Consider the following 20,261-nt stretch of genomic DNA (forward strand, 5'->3'; position numbering starts at 1 on the left):
TAAAATACTGACAAGCCAATTGCAACAGCACATCAAAAAGCTTATCCACCATGATGAAGTAGAATTCATCCCGGGGATGCAAGGCTGGTTCAACATACGCAAGTCTGTAAACGTAATTAGCCACATAAACAGAAGCAAAAACAATAACCACATGATTATCTCAATTGACACAGAGAAGGCCTTTGACAAAATTCAACAGCCCTTTATGCTAAAAACCCTCAATAAACTCGGTATTGATGGAATGTATCTCAAAATAATAAAAGTTATTTATGACAAACCAACAGCCAATATCATACTGAATGGGCAAAAACTGGAAGCATTCCCTTTGAAATCTGGCACTAGGCAAGGATGCCCTCTCTCTCCACTCCTATTCAATATAGTACTGGAAGTTCTAGCTAGAGCAATCAGTTAGGAAAAAGAAATAAGGGTATTCAAATAGGAAAAGAGGAAGCCAAATTGTCTCTATCTGCAGATGACATGATAGTATATCTAGAAGACGCCATTGTCTCCACCCAAAAACTCCTGAAACTGATAAGTAACTTCAGCAAAGTCTCAGGATACAAAATCGATGTGCAAAAATCACAAGCATTCCTATACACCAATAACAGACTTCACGAGAGCCAAATCAAGAAAGAACTGCCATTCACAATTGCTACAAACAGAATAAAATACCTAGAAATACAACTAACAAGGAAGGTAAGAAACCTCTTCAAGGAGAACTACAAACCACTGCTCAACGAAATAAGAGAGGACACAAACAGATGGAGAAACATTCCATGTTCATGGTTAGAAAGAATCAATATCATGAAAATGGCCATACTGCCCCAAGTAATTTACAAACTCAACGCTATCCCCATCAAGCTACCATTGACTTTCTTCACAGAACTGGAAAAAGCCACCTTGAGCTTTATATGGAACCAAAAGAGAGCCTGCATAGCAAAGTCAATTCTAAACAAAAAGAACACAGCAGGAGGCATCACACTACCGGACTTCAAACCATACTACAAGGCTACAGTAATCAAAACAGCATGGTACTGGTACCAAAACAGATATAGAGACCAGTGGAACAGAACAGAGGCATCGGAGGCAGCGCAACATATCTGCCACCATACAATCTTTGATAAACCTGACAAACACAAGCAATGGGGAAAAGATTCCCTGTTTAATAAGTGGTGTTGGGAAAACTGGCTAGCCATGTGCAGAAAGCAGAAACTGGACCCCTTCCTGACACCTTACACTAAAATTAACTACAGATTGATTCAAGTCTTAAACATAAGACCTGGCACCATAAAAACCCTAGAAGAAAATCTAGGCAAAATCTTTCAGGACATAGGAGTAGGCAAGGACTTCATGACAAAAACACCAAAAGCATTGGCAGCAAAAGCCAAAATAGACAAATGGGACCTAATCAAACTCCACAGCTTCTGCATGGCAAAAGAAACAGTCACTAGAGTGAATCAGCAACCAACAGAATGGGAAAAAATTTTTGCAGTTTACCCATCTGACCAAGGGCTGATACCCAGAATTTACAAAGAACTCAAACAGATTTAAAAAAACAAACAAACAAACAAACAAACAAACAAACGAGCTCATTCAAAAATGGGCAAAGAATATGAACAGACACTTTACAAAAGAAGACATACATGAGGCCAACAAACATACGAAAAAGTGCTTATCATCACTGGTCATCAGAGAAATGCAAATCAAACCTACATTGAGATACCATCTCACGCCAGTTAGAATGGTGATCATTAAAAAAATCTGGAGACAACAGATGCTGGAGAGGATGTGGAGAAATAGGAACACTTTTACACCGCTGGTGGGAGTGTAAATTAGTTCAACCATTGTTGAAGACAGTGTGGTGATTCCTGAAAGACCTAGAAATAGAAATTCCATTTGACCCAGCCGTCCCATTACTGGGTATATATCCAAAAGACTATAAATCGTTCTACTATAAGGACACATGTACACGAATGTTCATTGCAGCACTGTTTACAATAGCAAAGACCTGGAACCAACCCAAATGCCCATTGATGATAGACTGGACTGGGAAAATATGGCACATATACACCATGGAATATTATGGAGCCATCAAAAATGATGAGTTTGTGTCGTTTGTAGGGACATGGATGAATCTGGAGAACATCATTCTCAGCAAACTGACACAAGAACAGAAAATGAAATACCACATATTCTCACTCATAGGCCTGTGATGAACAATGAGAACACATGGACACAGGGAGGGGAGCACTACACACTGGGGTCTATTGGGGGGAATAGGGGAGGGACAGCGGGGGGTATAGCATGGGGAGAAATGCCAGATGTGGGTGAAGGGGAGGAAGACAGCAAGTCACACTGCCACGTGTGTACCTATGCAACTATCTTGCATGTTCTGCACATGTACCCCAAAACCTAAAATGCAAAAAAAAAAGTGTCTGTTAATGTCCTTTGCTTACTTTTTAATGAGTTTGTTTGTTTTGTTTCTGTAAATTTGCTTAGATTTTTTGGTAGACTCTGTATGTTAGACCTTAGTTAGTTAAATAGATTGCAAAAATTTTTTCATTCTGTAGTTTGTTATTTCACTCTGATGGAAGTTTCTTTTTCTGTATAGAAGCTCTTCACTGTAATTGAATCCCATTTGTCACGTTTTGCTTGTGTTGCAATTGCTTTTGGCATTTCTATCATTAAATCTTTGCCCATGTCTATGTCCTGAATGGTATTGCCTAGATTTTGTTCTAGAGTTATTTATAGTTTGGGTTTTTACAATTAAGTCTTTAATCCATCTTGAGGTAATTTTTGTATAAGGTGTAAAGAAGTTGTCCAGTTTTAATTTTCTGAATAGGGCTAGCCAGTTCTCTCAGCACCGTTTTTAAAATAGGGAGTCATTTCCTTTCCCCATTGCTTGTTTTTGTAAGGTTTGTTGAAGATCAGATGGTTATAGGTGTGTAGTCTTATTTCTGATATCTCTATTCTGTACCATCATTTTTTTTTTTTTTGAGACAGAGTTTCACTCTTGTTACCCAGGCTGGAGTGCAATGGCGCAATCTTGGCTCACCACAACCTCCGCCTCCTGGGTTCAGGCAATTCTCTTGCCTCAGCCTCCTGAGTAGCTGGGATTACAGGCACACGCCACTGTGACCAGCTAATTTTTTCTATTTTTAGTAGAGACGGGGTTTCACCATGTTGACCAGGATGGTCTCGATCTCTTGACCTTGTGATCCACCCGCCTCAGCCTCCCAAAATGCTGGGATTACAGGCTTGAGCCACCGCACTGGGCCACCTGTACCATCATTCTATGTGTCTATTCTTTTACCTGTACTATGCCATTTTGGCTCCTGTAGCCTTGTAGTATAGTTTGAAGTTGGGTAGCATGATGCCTCCAGCTTTGTTCTTTTTACTTAGGATTGTTTTGGCTATTTGGGCTCTTTTTGGTTTCCATATAAAATTTAAAATTTTTTTTCCTAATTCACTGAAGAATGTCAATGGTAGTTTAATCGGAATATCATTTAATCTATAAATTACTCTAAGCAATATGGCCATTTTGAAAGCATTGATTCTTCTTATCCATGAGTATGAAATGTGTTTCCATTTGTTTGTGTTCTCTCTGATTTCTTTGAGCAGTGGTTTGTAGTTCTCCTTAAAGAGGCCCTTCACTTCCCCTTTTAGCTGTATTCCTAGGTATTTTATTATTTTTGCATCAATTTGGAATGGGAGTTAATTTATGATTTGGCTCTCTGCTTGCTGTTGGTGTATTAGAATGCTAGCAATTCTTGCAAATTGATTTTGTATTCTGAACTTTGATGAAGTTACTTCTTATCAGCTTAAGAAACTTTTGGGCTGAGACAATGGGGTTTTCTAGATATAGGATTATGTCATCTGCAAATAAAGATAATTTGACTTTCTCTCCTCCTATCTGAATATGCTTTATTTCTTCCTCTTGCCTGATTGCCCTGGCCAGCACTTCCAATACTATGTTGAATAGGAGTGGTGAGAGAGGGCATCTTTGTCTTGTGCCAGTTCTCAAGGCGAATGCTTCCAGCGTTTGCTTATTCAGTATGATACTGGTTATGGGTATGTCATGTATGGGTGTTATTGTTTTGAAGGATGTTCTTTCAATACCTAGTTTATTGAAAGATTTCAACATGAAGGGATGTTGAATTTTATTGAAGGCCTTTTATTCATCTATTGAGATAATCATGTGGTTTTTATCTTCAGTTCTATTTATGTGATGAATCAGTCTTATAAATTTGTGCAGGTTGAACCAATCTTGTATCCTGGGGGATGAATCCAACTTGTTCATGGTGGATAAGCTTTTTGATGTGCTCCTGGATTCAGGTCACCAGTATTTATTGAGGATTTTTGCATTGATATTTATCAAGGATAATGGCCTGAAGTTGTTGTTGTTATTGTTGCTGTATCTCTCCATGTTTTGGTATCAGGATGATGGTGGCCTCATAAAATGAGTTAGAATGGAGTTCTTTCTTTTCAAGTTTTTGGAATAGTTTTAGTAGAAATGGTACCAGCTCTTTTCATATCTATGGTAGAATTCAGCTGTGAATTTGTCTGGTCCTGGGCATTTTTTGGTTGCTAGGATATTTATTACTGCCTCAATTTCATAACTTGTTGTTGGTCTATTCAGGGATTCAATTTTGTTCCAATACAGTCTTGGGCGAGTGTATGTGTCCAGGTGCTTATACATTTCTTCAAAATTTTCTAGTTTATGTGCATAGAGTTGTTTATAGCATACTCTGATGGTTGTTTGTATTTTTGTGGGGTCAGTGGCAGTATCTCCCTTATCATTTCTCATTGTGTTTGATTCTTCTTTCTTATTAGTCTAGCTAATGGTCAGTCTATTTTCTTAATTTCTTTCAAAACACATCTCCTGGATTTGTTAATTTTTTTAAGGATTTTTTTGTGTCTTGGTTTCCTTCAGTTCTGCTCTGATCTTGGTCATTTCTTGCCTTCTGCTAGCTTCAAGGTTTGTTTGTTCTTGGTTCTCTAGTTTTTTTGTTTGTTTGTTTGTTGCTGGACAGAAAATTTATAAATGTAAAAATGTAGGAAGGCCTTCACCAAAAGCTCAGTCTTATGCATCAGAAAATACACACTGGAACAAAACTGTATACATATGACCACCATCGGGAAGCTAACAGTGTTAGCTCATTACTTAAAGGGCATCAGGATTCCCATATGGGGAAAAGCTCTTTTTTTTAATTTAATTTATTTATTTTACTTTAGGTGCATACTATATCTGGCATTTCTCCCCATGTTATCCCTCCCCACCCTCTGCTGTCTCTCCCCTATCCCCCTCAACTGCCCCCAGTGTGTGATGCTCCTCTTCCCGAGTCCACATGTTCTCATTGTTCAACACCCACCTATGAGTGAGAACATGCGATGTTTGGCTTTCTGTTCTTGTGTCAGTTTGCTGGATCTTTAGTTCTTTTAGTTGTGCTGTTAGGATGTTAACTTGCTATCTTTCTAGCTTTTTGATGTGGGCATTTAGTGCCACAAATTTCTCTCTCAATACCATTTTAGCTGCCTTCCCAAAATTCTGATACATGTCTCTTGGTTCTCATTAGTTTAAAAAAAACCTTCTTGATTTCTGCCTTAATTTCATTGTTTACCTAGGAGTCATTCAGGAGTAGGTTGTTCAATTTTCATGTAGTTGTTTGGCTTCGAGTGAATTTCTTAATCTTGATTTCTAATTTAATTGTGCTGTGATCTGAGAGAGTTTTATGATTTCAGTTCTTTTGGATTTGCTGAGGAGTGTTTTACTTCTAATTATGTGATCAATGTTAGCATAAGTGCCAGGTGCCACTGAGATGAATGTATATTCTGTTGTTTTGGGGTAGAAAGTTCTCTAGGTATTTATCAGGTTCACTTCATCCAGAGGTGAGTTCAGTTCTGGAATATCTTTGTTAATTTTCTGTTTTGATGACCTGTATAATATTGTCTGTGGGCTGTAAAAATCTCCCACTATTATTGTGTGTGAGTCTAAGTCTTTGTAGTTCTCTGAAAACTTGCTTTATGAATCTGAGTGCTCCTGTATTGGGTGCATATGTATTTAGAATAGTTAGCTCTTCTTTTTGAAGACTACTTTGTCTTTTTTGATTTTTTTAAATTTAAATCTGCTTTGACAGAAACTAGAATTGCAACTGCTGTTTTTTTTTTTTTTTCAGTTTTTCATTTCCTTGGTAAATTTTCCTCTTTATTTTGAACCTATGTGTGACTTTGCATGTGAGATGAGTCTGTTGAAGACAGTATAAAGATAAGGCTTGGCTCTGTGTCTTTTAGATTGGGGTACTGTAACTTTACATTTAAAGTTAGTATTGTTATGTGTGAATTTGATACAGTTATCATGATGCTAGCTGGTTATTTTGCAGATATTTTTATGTGATTGCTTTATAGTGTCACTAATCTGTATACTTCAGTGTTTTTGCAGTGGCTGGTAATAGATTTTCCTTTCCATATTTAGTGCATCCTTCAGGAGCTCTTGCAAGGCAGGCCTGGTGGTGACTAATTACCTCAGCAGTTGCTTATCTGAAAATGATATTATTTCCCCTTCTCTTTTTAAGCTTAGTTTGGCCAGTTATGATATTCCTGGTTAGAAATCCTTATCTTTACCAATGTTGAATTTTGGCCTCCAATATCTCTGGCTTGAAAGAGGAATCATCTAGCTGGATCTTTTTCTAGTGATTTTTTTTCCCCCAGAAAACAATATGTAAGAGAGAAGGAAAGGAAGAGGAAAGAAATGATGTGGTGATACTACCTAAGGAACTTGAAAAATCCTGAGGATTTTATCAAGCCAAAATTAAGAAGAGAGGAAATATGGAACACAACTTGAGAGCCCTGAAATGTTTGTCCAGAAGATTCCATCATCTCTCTTGCTCCCGGTCTCACCAATTGACATGCCTCCTCCCCTTTCACATTCTGTCATGAGTAAAAGCTTCCTGAGGTTTCACCAGAAGCTGATCAGATGCTGGTGCCATTCTTGTACAACCTTCAGAACCATGAGCCAAATAAACCTCTTTTCTTTATCAATTACTCAATTTCTGGTATTCTTTGTTTTTGTTTGTTTTTTTGTTTTGTTTTGTTTTGTTTTTTGAGATGGAGTCTGACTCTGTCATCCAGGCTGGAATGCAGTGGTACAGCCTTGGCTCACTGCAACTTTTGCCTCCTGGGTTCAAGTAATTCTCCTGTGTCAGCCTCCAGAGTCACTGAGATTACTGATGTGTGCTACCACATGCAACTAATTGTTACATTTTTAGTAGACACACTGTTTCACCATGTTGACCAGGATGGTCTGGAACTTTTTACCTGAAGTAATCTACTTGTCTTAACCTCCCAAAGTGCTTGGATTACAGGTATGAGCCACGATGCCTGGCCTGGTATTTCTTCATAGTAATGCAAAACAGACTAATATACCAATGAATATGTTTTCAAAGTTGTACATGAACTACAAGCAGTCATGAAATGAGTTATTTATAAACTATTATTAGGGAAAGTGATAGTTCCTAAATTCCACCATGAGGCCACCAAAAAGAGTCATATCAGACCATTAATTATTTTCTAATGAGAGAGATCAGCAAAATTACAAAGCCATAAACTATTAAGATTACAGTTTTCACTTGTTTTCTTAACAATTATTTTGTGGTATTTGTCAAAATAAATTACTTGAAATCTACAGATTTTTCCTCTGTATGTGACTGCTCTTTGCACCCATTTTGTACGGTCTCATTTTCATAAACCTATATATACTATACCCTAAAATGCTTGTATTCCTAAACATCTAATCTTCTAGGTGATTTTACTGTGTTAGTTGTTTAAATGTCTGCCAATTAGCTATTGACTCTCAAAGCTATTTCTGAGTCCAACCCCTCTCTACTTGGATTCACACTGGGAACTCAAACTCAACATATCTAAAATAAAGCCAATTCTTTCACTCTACTTTTTCCCTCCTCCTTGGGTTTCCTGTGTATGAATTGCATTACCCAGTTTCCAAAGTTACAAATTGATTATCATCATCAACTAGTTGACAGGCTGAATCTCATAAATTTTTAACAGGGCTAATCATAAAATACTGCTCTAGGATTCGCAAACCCCAATCCTCCCCAAAAGAAAACGATCTATATGTGTACACAATGCAGTAAGTGTGACTTAGCTGCAATACACGAAAATCACCTTAGCGTGTTTAGATTATTTTTGAATTCAATATGCATCAGTAGTTTGATGTGGCTAAAGAATAAGACAATATTTCCTTAAGCCATATAAACAGAAGAAAACCTAAAGTAAGAAACTGGTAGGTAAAATCTGTTCTTGATTCCACATTTGAATATTACTGTACGTGCTACATTTTGGAAGTTTTTTCCCTTCAAAGGTCATGTTAAAATTTAATTGCCATTGTAACAGTATTAACACGTGGGAACATTAAGAAGTGATGATTAGGCTTCAAGGGTTCTACCCTCATGAATGGATTAAGGATATTACCTCTAGAATGAGTTTGTTTTCAAGGGAGTAGGTTTGTTATAAAAGGACAAGTTACCCCTTTCTTCAACCTCCACTCCCCATTTCTTTCTCTCTTTTTTTTGTCCTTCCCCCATGAAGTGATACTTCAATAAGGCCCTCATCAAATGCCAGCCCTCGATCTTGGACTTAACAGCCTCCAAAACTGTGAGCCAGCAAATTTCTGTTTAATATAAATTACCCAGTCTGTGATATTTTGTTATAGCAGCAAAAAACATACTAAGCAGGGAAATGAGAATTGCTTTGAGAGAGAGAGGAACCATGCACACTCTTTATGAAAGAAGTGGCAGAAAGATTTTGCAGGACATTAAAAACTAAATAACCCTTTAATAGCCCTTTCAAACTTCATTTTTTATTAATGCATTACACTTTAAATTTAAAATAATACATTTAATTAAATTTAAATCAATTTAAATTTTAGATTTAAAATGTAATTATTGAATTTTGGGTTTACCCAAAGATACATTTGTTGGGTCCAAATTGCTAGTGATAATTAGTACATTTGTTTCCTGATTTGGGACCCATTGAAGGACCTCCATAGGCACTAGTGAAAGAGATAATATTATAGTCATGACTTTCTCTTCTTAACCCAGTTTGCCAGGGTATGAATATTGAAAAGGAAAATATTGTATTAATGACCTTATGCACTATTTAAAGGGAGAATAATGTATTCATGACCTTCTTTTCTTAATCCAGTTTGCCTGGGGAGGAAGATGGGTTGAAGAAAGTATCTAATCAATATCGACCATCTCCATGTTACATTACCTCATGTAAAGAGGTACAGTTGAGGGGTATTGGGTTGCTAGATAGACCTGATTCACTTGCTTTTTACCTCCTCTCTAGACTTTAGTTTTCTCATCTGCAAGACAAGGGCTCCAGTACCTGTCTCAGGGACCAAGAGGCTTCAATGAAATGGCACAACTGAAAGGGCTTGACACAAATTTGGCATTTCATAAATTCTGTCTTCTTTGCTTAACAGCCACAAAAACATTTGAGGGGTGAGGGGCAATTTCCTGGTAGCATCGGGAAGCCTGGAACTTGTAAGATGAGTCAGGGTTTGTCTTTGTTGCTTTCTCTCCTTCCATGCTTTTTCTTCTCACCTTCCCCTCACTCCCCCACTCAACCTCTTTTATAAATACAACAATTTTTAAAATAATAGAAATACATCATATATAGTTTTATTATATACACCATACTACCTTTCCTATAAGCAAGACAACAGTCTGACTCTAAGGAAAAGGCTGATGGTAAAATCATAAAAATTAAGATGAGGAAAGTTATGATAGGATGGGAATGTGATAGGGTGGGAATGTTAGGGAGAAAAGTTATGATAGGGTGGGTGCCATAGGAAAGGAAGCAGAGGGAGGAACTGTGGTTTTATTAAGTGGATGAGAATAATCTGTTGTAGGTTATTTAGGAAGGCATACATGTAAAGAAAATGACATTAGGCAGAGTTAAATATAGGAGTAGGAGTAGCAAACAAGATTAACTGGGGCAGAGGGAGATGAAGTAGACTGAGAGACCCAGGAGAAGACTGCTAGAATAATACAGGCAGGGGGCAATAACAGCCAGATTGAAGTATGTATGCAGCTTGGGAAATGAAGATTGGGGGACAAGGCAAATAGTAGACTGTCCCACTGAGGGGCAGATAGAAAGATGAAGTGAATTATTATTTCAGACACTTGCTTCTAACACACCTCACAGACTCTGACATGAATGAGGCAGTCTCCTGCAGACATTGTCTGGTCTTTTCTGTTTCCTCTTGCTGCCCTGAATTCTTTCAATGTTTTCTTTTGTGCCCCACTTGAAGGCTTCCAGGATGGCAAAGGAGGAAGAAGTGACTCCTCCTTCCCCCATTACCAATTTCAATGGGCCACTCCATGTGTCTCCAGTCAGCTTGACCTCGTTATTTCCAGCATACCGAGTGGCAAATAGACCAATCAGCCAATATAGGTCAAATTGTATTATGTCTGGCCTGGGGGCAAAATCACATTGTCCCTGGTACCCAGGAGCTAAGGTCTGATAAATGGCTTCTATATTCAGTATAGGCCCATGGGAATAAAAAGGATTTGAAGAGCAGTAAGTCCACAGTGAATTTTGGCTTTGAGATGTAGTACATTTTATTTCTTTTTCATTCCATTTTTATCATAGAATTATTTTTATTTCTTTCATTTTGTTGTCATTTTAGCTAGAGAGGAGGTAAATATACAGACATCAAGTGAACATGATGACACAATACATAAATAACCTCATTGAGAGCCCGTCTATTACAAAGCAGCATCAAAGGTGAATTTTAAAAGTCGGAGGAAATATTTTTACTAGTATTTATATTTAAGAATAATTATCTGTTTCCAAAAGGGATAAACAAGTTATGTTTCACCCATAGGCAAATGCCTGATTTTGAGCAGCACTTATCAAATAGGCATTATAGCCACAGAGTCAGAACACATTGTTAATGATGAGGTTCATCGGTGAAGTTAAACCGTGACAAAGGGAATTAATATCAGTGGAGCTTCATTTTTCCTGTTTTGATTTAATAGGTTCTGTATTTCATGGAGAGACAAAGTGCTATTTCTTATCTTCAAAATGCTCTGATGTGGCCATAAAATAGAGTTTCTAGCTTTCTGGAAACAATAATACCAAATAAGTGTATTTAGACTTTCACTGAACACCAAGAGGGATGAGGATTTATATGTGCACAAAAGAGTTCACGAACTTAATCCTTCCCCTCAACACACCAAAAGAGGAAAGAGCCAAAGACCACTGTTAAACACACAACAATATTGTTACATTGTGAAATAAGGATGTTGATGAGATGACAAATCTGAGATCAGTTCCTTCAGATCTACCTTTAAAATACTCTTTGTTATTCTTTGTATTATATTCATTTTAATTCATATTGTTGCTGTGTTAGTGTAGGCCAAGTAGAAAAGTTTTGATTCATTATCTATTTCAATCATTCAGCAAACTGTTAATGCAATGAAGATGGTGTTAGAGGAACAGAATATTGAAGTAGTTTCAATATTCAAAAAGTGGGGTTTTTTCATAATGTTATTATTTTAAAAGTTTAATCACAAAATTAAAAACAAAAGAAAATGTAAAATTATATAAAATTCCACCATTTTGTGAAATGCAAAAATAATAAAGTCATTTCTCTTTCTCCAATACATCCCCTGTGCCAATATATACATGATCCTACACAGACACTTGTGCATTACACAGAATATTGGCTAGTAGTTTCATGCATAATCTTCCACACTGTTTTCTATGTGAGGGTACCTTCAATGGAAGTGTATTTACTGTATTTATCCTTCTCCTCCTTTATCCACACTCATCTTCTGTGCTTTGCTACATGTACAAACTGAGCAAACAACATGCACTCTAGAAAAACTTCATGTTATGGAAGGATTGGGGAAAAAGTAAGAGTCTCAAATGAATGAAAACTATGCTCTAAAGAAAGCAAACAATTATTGGCCACTGAAATCTTAGGAAGATAATACCTCTTCCAATGCTTATGCCCATTTTCTTCAGGATACCAATGGCTGTGGACTGTATAAAAGGGCAGCTTGGCCTGCAAATACACAGAACCTTATATAAAGACAAGATTATATTTTTGACTGGCTTATATACTTTATTAGAAATTTTAACTGGCTCATATTAGATAATGGGTTAAAGGAGAAAATAACTTACAGCCTCAATATAAGAGGGGAAAATCTAGGGAGTTTGGAGGTGATTTCCACGGGACAGCTCAACACTGTTGAAAGAGCTGGAATAATACAGACCTGATTTCAAATCCTGCCTCCTCAAACTAATACTGAACTTTTAGTAAAATTTTGTCTGGGTTTTGGTTTTATACTCTGTAGAATACAGATACCAATGTCTACTAAACAGATTTGTTATGTGAGTTAAAGTACAAAAAGAAACCAAGGCAGTACCTGTCACTTAGAAGGTGCTTCGGAATGTATAGCTATTGTTTATATATTGTTTTTATTTGTATGAATTTATCATATATTCTTTAATGTCATCATGTTTTAGGTATTATTACCTTATGTAAAATCTTTGAATAGATTGATGTCAACAAAGTGACATTTCAATTCTCTTATGGAATACAGTATCAGAGCTGAGATGACTTTTAAATATAATCAGGCCCAACCTGCTTACTTATTGTAAAGATGACAGTGAAGTCAAAAAAGGGAAATTGATCTGTCTAAGGATAGAAATGTTAGATTAACTCCTTTTTGAAATACTCACTTCTCTAGATTTCCATATCATCATGCTTACCTGGTTCTCCTATCTCCCTCTCAGTTTTCTTTGCTGGTTCATTTTCCTCTGCCTGTCCTTTACATGTTGGTGTTTCTCAAGGTTCTTTTCCAGACTCTTTTATCTTCAAAGAATACACAACCTTCTTTGATAATCTTCCCTAAATTTCTATCACCCTGCTAATTACACCCAAATCTCTTCTATGTTCTCAACTTTATCCTGTTGTCCAAATTTCTATTCAGTATCTCTATTTCAGCATCACATAGATAACTAAAGATCAGCATATCCAATACTGAACTAATCATTTTTCTTTCTGGCCCATTCCCAAGAAGCTGCTCTTTCTTCTATATACTTTATTTTATTATGTGGGACCATCATCAACTCAACTGAGCAAGCCAGAAACATAGCAATCATTCTAGATCCCTTCTCCCTTAAAATTTTTCCACCTCTCATCCAATCTGTTATATTTCTGAACTAGTCCTGGCCATTAATCATCTCTTCCCTGTACTGCTGTAATCACCTACAAATTTATCTTCTAGCATATACTATTAGACCCTCCCCCATATAGCCTCCATAACTAGTCAGAGAGATGTCTTTACGTATATAAAAATAATGTTACTTATCTGCTGAAATCATTCAGTAACACCTGCTTCTTTTGGGATCAATTCTCAGCTCTTTAAATGGCTTACAAAGGTCTGCAAAATCTGTTCCTACTTACCGTTCCAGTTTCTTATCCCTCTCCATTCCACTCTATGCATTTTATGCTCTATTCAAACTGTATTACTTGTTATTTACATAGCACAAGGCATGGTATCTACTGTGTATTAGGTGCTCACTAAGTGCTTGTTGATTAAAAAAATGAACCAGGTACAATATATAGGTGTCCTGATAGATCAAAGCATTTTTGCTATATTATTCTGTTAGTTATATGGTGAAGACTTAAGATTTTATATTTCTTCCCTTCCTACTCTTTGCTATGATCATGTTGCTACTTCCTACTTAGCATAATTCATACTTCTCTACTTTTGAGTCTTCAGTTTAATGCTTATTAGTCTGTACTTAATCAGTTCTAATCAAACAATAGTGACTAGTGAGCCTAGATTCAAGTAATAAAACAAGCTTTTCTCTTTGATCATATCATTCTGCATTACTTTCTATGTGTTGTGATGTAGCATCATTTGAAAGTTATACTATAGATAAGAAATAAGATCATTCTAATATGAGTAAGTCTGTGACTCAAATTGCCCTAGACCATTTGTGATCCTGGGAGAATCTTGGTGAGAACTATCTTCAGAACTTGAGATCAGGGATTTCTGTACCTAGTAACCAGCTTCTGTTACATTTTCTTATAAAATTTGTCGCTAAGAACTTATATGAGAATAAACGACTTCTTTTCTTCTCTCGTTCCTAGTTTAATGACCTTGCAAATTAATGACTGATTGAATATTAAGCTTTTTAAAGGTTGAAAATGTAAAATGAAAATGCCTTTTAAGAGGCATTTATTTTTTCACAGCCCATGACTATAATTAGTAATCATAAATGAATGTAACCATACAGGCTGCTCACTGGACTGCATTTAGTTCTGCCTCCCTCCCTTCACCTTTGACTTTCTTCTACTTCCTCCGCCTAATTTTATATAGTGCCTTCACCACCCCACCCAACACATACACACAATCACTTCCTGCTGCTTTGCTTTTTCTCCTTGCTGCTCCTTCTCAATACAATGAAGGTGTGTGTGTGTGTGTGTGTGTGTGTTTGTGTCTCAGAGAAAGTAGAAAAGCAATGAGAATAGCAATGCCTTTGATCTATAGAAATTTGCAAGATAAGACAGGGTATGTTTGATTCCTCATTCTTGCACACACACAAAAAAACCAGCATTATCAGAACTGTAAGAAAGCTGAGAGAACATTTACATTTTCACGTGGGGCAACTGAGACTCAGAAATGTGAAGTGAACTTGACTAGAGTTCAAACTCATCAGTTTTATGTACAGAAGGCATAGCAGATGTGGTAAGTTAACGTGGTGAACGCATCTTTTTATTTCAAGGGGTTTTCTGAGAAGGAAGGTGAAAGAATACACAATTAAAGAGTGTGTATATAGCTATGGGAGCTTTATTTCAAAGTTTGTGTTGAGGACGGGTGTGCAGTAAAATTTTTCCACTGTTTTTGCTTCTGTTAAAATGTCCATAGTTAACATACAATTGCTTTGATACTGTTATAAACGATTTTACAAGTGGAAATCATTACTCTTTCAACTTTCCAGAGAGGGTTTTGAGCTTTATAGAAGATGCCATGCACATCTAAACAATGAAGGAATAAATATATAAGTAGGGTGAACCTACATCCTGTTTTTCCTAAGACAGTCCTAATTTGTGCCTGTTGACTGAGCACCCCATCTGGTTAGTGCCCTCTTTCACTGTCAATAATGTCACAATTTAGACAAAAGAAAATATGATCACTCTATGTATAAGCCACAATGAGGTGAGAAACAGAATCCTAACCTTATTTTAAATTCCTCTAATATTTGGGAACAGATTGCACCTCTAATTAGTGTGCTGAGTGCTAAGAAATAATTTACTATTAGTTCTCATAATTATAATACACTTTATGCATATGCAATCCCTTCATTGGAATATCTCAGAGTGCTTTATGAAGCATCACATTTTTGTAACATTTGTAATATTACTTCAAAATTACCGATGACATCTGTAGCAGAGAAGTTAAATGATTTGTGTAAAGTCACATGCCAATTTAGATGGTAGCAAACCTGAAAATATCATGGATACTAACACTTGACATTGTAATTGCCCTTCTTTTGCAGAGTTATTTCTTACAAATTTATGAGTTGGGTAACTTTTATTTTATATGGGCTAAAAGACTAACTATATTTTAAAATAGAATAAGATAATTTTAACATGTATTGGCAAATATATTTTGTAAAAGTAATTGTGATCTTCAGACTGTCAGATGCAGTCTTTTTTGGTAAGGGATAAAACAGTCATTTGAAATCTCTAGCTAACACTATTTTTCCAAGGGCTCCACTAGACCACATGCTCCTTCCTACATAGCACATAACCTCACTCCTGCTTTAGCTAGATAAGCTAGACCATCAAGTGGAAGCAGATTCAACTTACTGTTCTGCACAGATACACTTGTATGAATCCTAGTCCAATCTAATCTCCTGTTATGAAGTGAAAGGCATACCTCTTCCTGTTTTAAAGATATCCTTTTCACAATGGAGTCTCATTCTATCCCATCTTTTCAGAATTCTGATCCATAATCTGTAGTTTTGCCTGTAATATAAGCTTTCATTTCTTACCAGATCTTTCCACTGGGCTTTAAAAATGTTGAATTCTCTTTCATCTTAAAATAAAATATAGTGAAATAAACCAAAGGAAAGCAATGCTCTTATAACCTCATATTTTCTGCTACAAACCTCACTGTCATCTCCCCTATCTAGACAGCTAATTGAAATAACCATATGCACTGAATTTTCTCCATTTTCTACTTTCTATTTATTCTTTATTTTATTATCTTTCTGCAGAATTATAGATTCAACCCTCACCATTTTGCCATAGCCAGGAAAAATTACACTTTTCTTTGGTTCAAATCCAAAGAATACCTTTTAGTCCTAATATGAGCAAAAAATCATATCAATTTTATAAGTTTGTGGTGCAAACTAAATGACATAATACAGGTAAAGCTCTTAGACCACTAGGTAGTAAAGAGTAAACAGATAGTAATTGTACATAGTTCATCACCACAGCCAACATCATCATTTTTTAAAAAATTAAATTTTAAATTTCTGTGGGTACATATTAAGTGTATACATTTATGGGATAAAGGAGATATTTTGATACAGGCATGCAATATGAAATAATCACATCATGGAAAATGGAGTACTATCCCCTCAAGTATTTCTCCTTTCTGTGACAAACAATCCAATTATACACTTTAGATTACTTTAAAATATACAGTTAATTATTGGCTATAGTCATCCTGTTGTCCTATTAAATTCTAGGTATTATTTATTCTTACTAACTGTATCTTTTGTACTCATTAAATATCCCACTTCGCCACCACCTCCCCAAACTACTCTTCCCAGGTTCTGGAAGCCATCACTCTACTACATTACTTCAGGAGTTCAATTGTTTTGATTAGATTCCACAAATAAGGGAAAACACCCAATGTTACTTTCAGGGACTAGGTTATTTCACTAAACATAGTGACATCCAGTTCCAAACATGTTGTTGTAAATGATAGGATCTTATTTTTTATGGCTAAATAGTACTCCACTGTATAAAAGTACTAGTTTCTTTATCTATTCTTTGTCCATTTGGTAGTGGACATCTAGATTGCTTCCAAATATTGGCTATTGTGAACACTGCTTCAAGAAATATGGGAGTACAGATATCTCTTTAATATTTGGATTTTCTTTATTCTGGGTATATATGAAGTAGTGGGACAGCGGGATCATTTGGTAGTTCTGTTTTAAGTTTTATGAGGTGCCTCCAAACAGCTCTCCATAGTGACTGTACTAATTTACATTCCCAACAAGTGAACAAGGGTTCCCCTTTCTCCATTTCTTCAGCTGCATTTGTTATTGCCTGCCTTTTAGATATAAGCCATTTTAGCTGAAGTGAGAGGATATCTCATTGCAGGTTTCATTTGCGTTTCAGTGATGATTAATGAGGCTGAGCACATTTTCATGTGCGTATTTGCCATTTGTGTGTCTTCTTTGGAGCAATTTCTATTCAAATATTTTGCCCATTGATTGAATTATTAGATTTTTTCCTATAGAATTGTTTGAGCTCTGTATATATTCTGGTTATTATTAATCCTTTGTCAGAGGGGTAGTGTGCAAATAATTTTTTCCCATTCCGTGGTTTGTCTCTCCACTATGCTGATTATTTCCATGCTGTGTAGAAGCTTTTTAACTTGATGTGATTCCATTTGTCTATTCTTGGTTTTGTTGCTTGTGCTTGTGGAAAATTACTCAATAAATTTTTTTCCCAGACCAGTGTCCTGGAGATTGTCCCCAATGTTCTTGTGTAGTAGTTTCATAGGTTGAGATCTCAGATTTAAGTATTTAATGCCTTTTGATTTGATTTTTGTATATGGTGAGAGATAGGGGTCTAATTTCATACTTCTGCATGTGGATAAACAGATTTTCCAGCACCATTGTTGAAGAAATTGTCTTTTCCTTGGTGTATTTTCTCAGCACCTTTCTTGAAATTGAGTTTACTGGATGTGTGTGGATTCATTTATGGATTGTTTATTCTGTTCTTTTTTGTTTGTTTATTCTGTTCTATTGGTCTATGTGTATGTTTTTATGTGAGAACCATCCTTTTTAGTAAATATAGCTCTGTAGTATAATTTGAGGTCAGGTAATGTGACCAATTTTCTTTTTGCTTATAAAAGCTTTGAATATCCTTTATCTTTTGTGGAGAGCATTGGCTATCCTTGATCTTTTCTGGTTCCATGTAAGTTTTTGAATTTTTCTATTGCTGTGAATAATGTCATTGGTAGTTTGAAACAGATTGCATTTGGGTGTTACAAATTTTTTAACAATATTTATTCCTCCAATCAATGAAAATGGAACATCACTCTATTTTTTTACTATTCTCCTCAGTGTTGTTTAGTTTCTATTATAGACACCTTTTGCATCTTTTGTTAATTCTTTGGTATTTTATTTTATTTGTGGTTATTGTAAATGGGAATACTCTTTTATCTTTCAAATTGTTCAATGCTGGCATCTAAAAATGCTACTGATTTTTGTTTTTTCATGTTTTATTCTGTAACTTAAATGAATTTATCAGTTCTAATTGTTTTTAGTTGCATCTTTTAGATTTTTTTAAATATAAGATTGTATCATCTACGAACAAAAATAATTCTACTAAATCCATTCAAATTTAGATGTGCTTTATTTCTTTATCTTCTCTGTTTGCTCTAGTGAGGACTTCCAGTACTATGCTGAATAACAATAGTGAAAGTGGACATTCTTGTTATGTTCCAGATCTTAAAGAAAAGGCTTTCAGTTTTACCCCATTCAGCATGATACTAGCTGAATGTCTGTTGTATATGGCTTTTATTATGTTATGTTCCTTCTATACACAATGTTTTGAGAGTTGTTATAAGGAAGGGATTTTGAATGTTATGATATGCTATTCCAGCATCAATTGTAATGCTCATATGGTTTTTGTTCTTCATTCTGCTGATCTGATGTATCACATTGTTTGAGCACACACTGAACCAACTTTGCATCCCAGGATACATCCCACTTTGTCATGATAAATGACATCCTTAATGTACTCTTTTTGTTTTTCTTTTTACTTTTTCTTTTAATTATACTTTAAGTTCTGGGGTAAAATGCAGAATGTGCAGGTTTGTAATGTAGGTATACATGTGTCATGGTGGTTTGTTATACCCATCAACCAATCATCCACATTAGGTATTTCTCCTAATGCTACTCCTCCCCTAGCCTCCCAGGCCCCAACAGGCCCCGGTGTGTGATGCTTCCCTCCTTTTGTCCATGTGTTCTCAATGTTTAACTCCCACTTACGAGTGAGAAATGTTGTGTTTGGTTTTGTGTTCCTGTGTTAGTTTGCTGAGAATGATGTTTTCCAGCTTCATCCATGTCCCTGCAATGGAAATGAACTCATCTTTTTAAATGGCTACATGGTACTCCATGGCGTACGATGTGCCACATTTTCTTTATCTAGTCTGTCATTGATGGGCATTTGGGTTGGTTTCAAGTCTTTGCTATTGTAAACAGTGCTACAATAAGCATATGTGTGTGTGTGTGTGTTTTTATAGTAGAATGATTTATAATCCGTTGGGTATATACCCAGTAATGGGATTGCTGGGTCAAATGGTATTTCTGGTTCTAGCTCCTTGAGGAATTGCCACACTGTCTTCTACAGTGGTTGAACTAATTTACACTCTTAACCAACAGTTTAAAAGTGTTCCTATTTCTCTACACCCTCTCAACCCTGTTGTTTCCTGACTTTTTAATGATTGCAGTTCTAACTTGTGTGAGATGTTATCTCATTGTGTTTTGATTTGAATTTCTCTAATGATCAGTGATGATGAGCTATTTTCATGTGTTTGTTTGCCACATAAATGTCTTCTTCTGAAAAGTGTCGGTTCATATCCTTTGCCCACTTTTTGATGGGGTTGTTGGTTTTTTTGTTGTAAATTTGTTTAAGTTTCTTATTGATTCTGAATATTAGCCCTTTGTCAGAGGGATAAGTTCCAAAAAATTTCTCCCATTCTGTAGGTTGCCTGTTCACTCTGATGATAGTTTCTTTTGCTGTGCAGAAGCTCTTTAATTTAATTAGATCCCATTTGTCAATTTTGGCTTTTGTTGCAATTGCTTTTGGTGTTTTAGTCATGAAGTCTTTGTCCATGCCTTTGTGCTGAATGGTATTGCCCAGGTTTTCTTCTAGGGCTTGTATGGTTTTAGGTCTTAAGTTTAAGTCT

At 35.9% G+C, this 20,261-nt stretch overlaps 1 protein-coding gene across 1 annotated transcript in view; it reads right to left on the reverse strand.

The window, feature by feature from the left end:
- The window catches only part of LOC100894945 (kita-kyushu lung cancer antigen 1 homolog), a 72,191-nt gene extending 58,667 nt beyond the window's left edge, over positions 1-13,524 (reverse strand). Inside the window, exons 1-2 of the mRNA XM_078363039.1 lie at positions 13,499-13,524; positions 12,021-12,091 (exon numbers count right to left, since the gene is read on the reverse strand). Coding sequence (XP_078219165.1) covers positions 12,021-12,091; positions 13,499-13,524 — 97 coding nt within the window. The remainder of the gene's footprint in view (positions 1-12,020; positions 12,092-13,498) is intronic.
- Between the last annotated feature and the right edge of the window lie 6,737 nt (positions 13,525-20,261).

Source organism: Callithrix jacchus, chromosome X, assembly GCF_049354715.1.
Source record: "Callithrix jacchus isolate 240 chromosome X, calJac240_pri, whole genome shotgun sequence".
Lineage (NCBI taxonomy): Eukaryota > Metazoa > Chordata > Mammalia > Primates > Cebidae > Callithrix > Callithrix jacchus.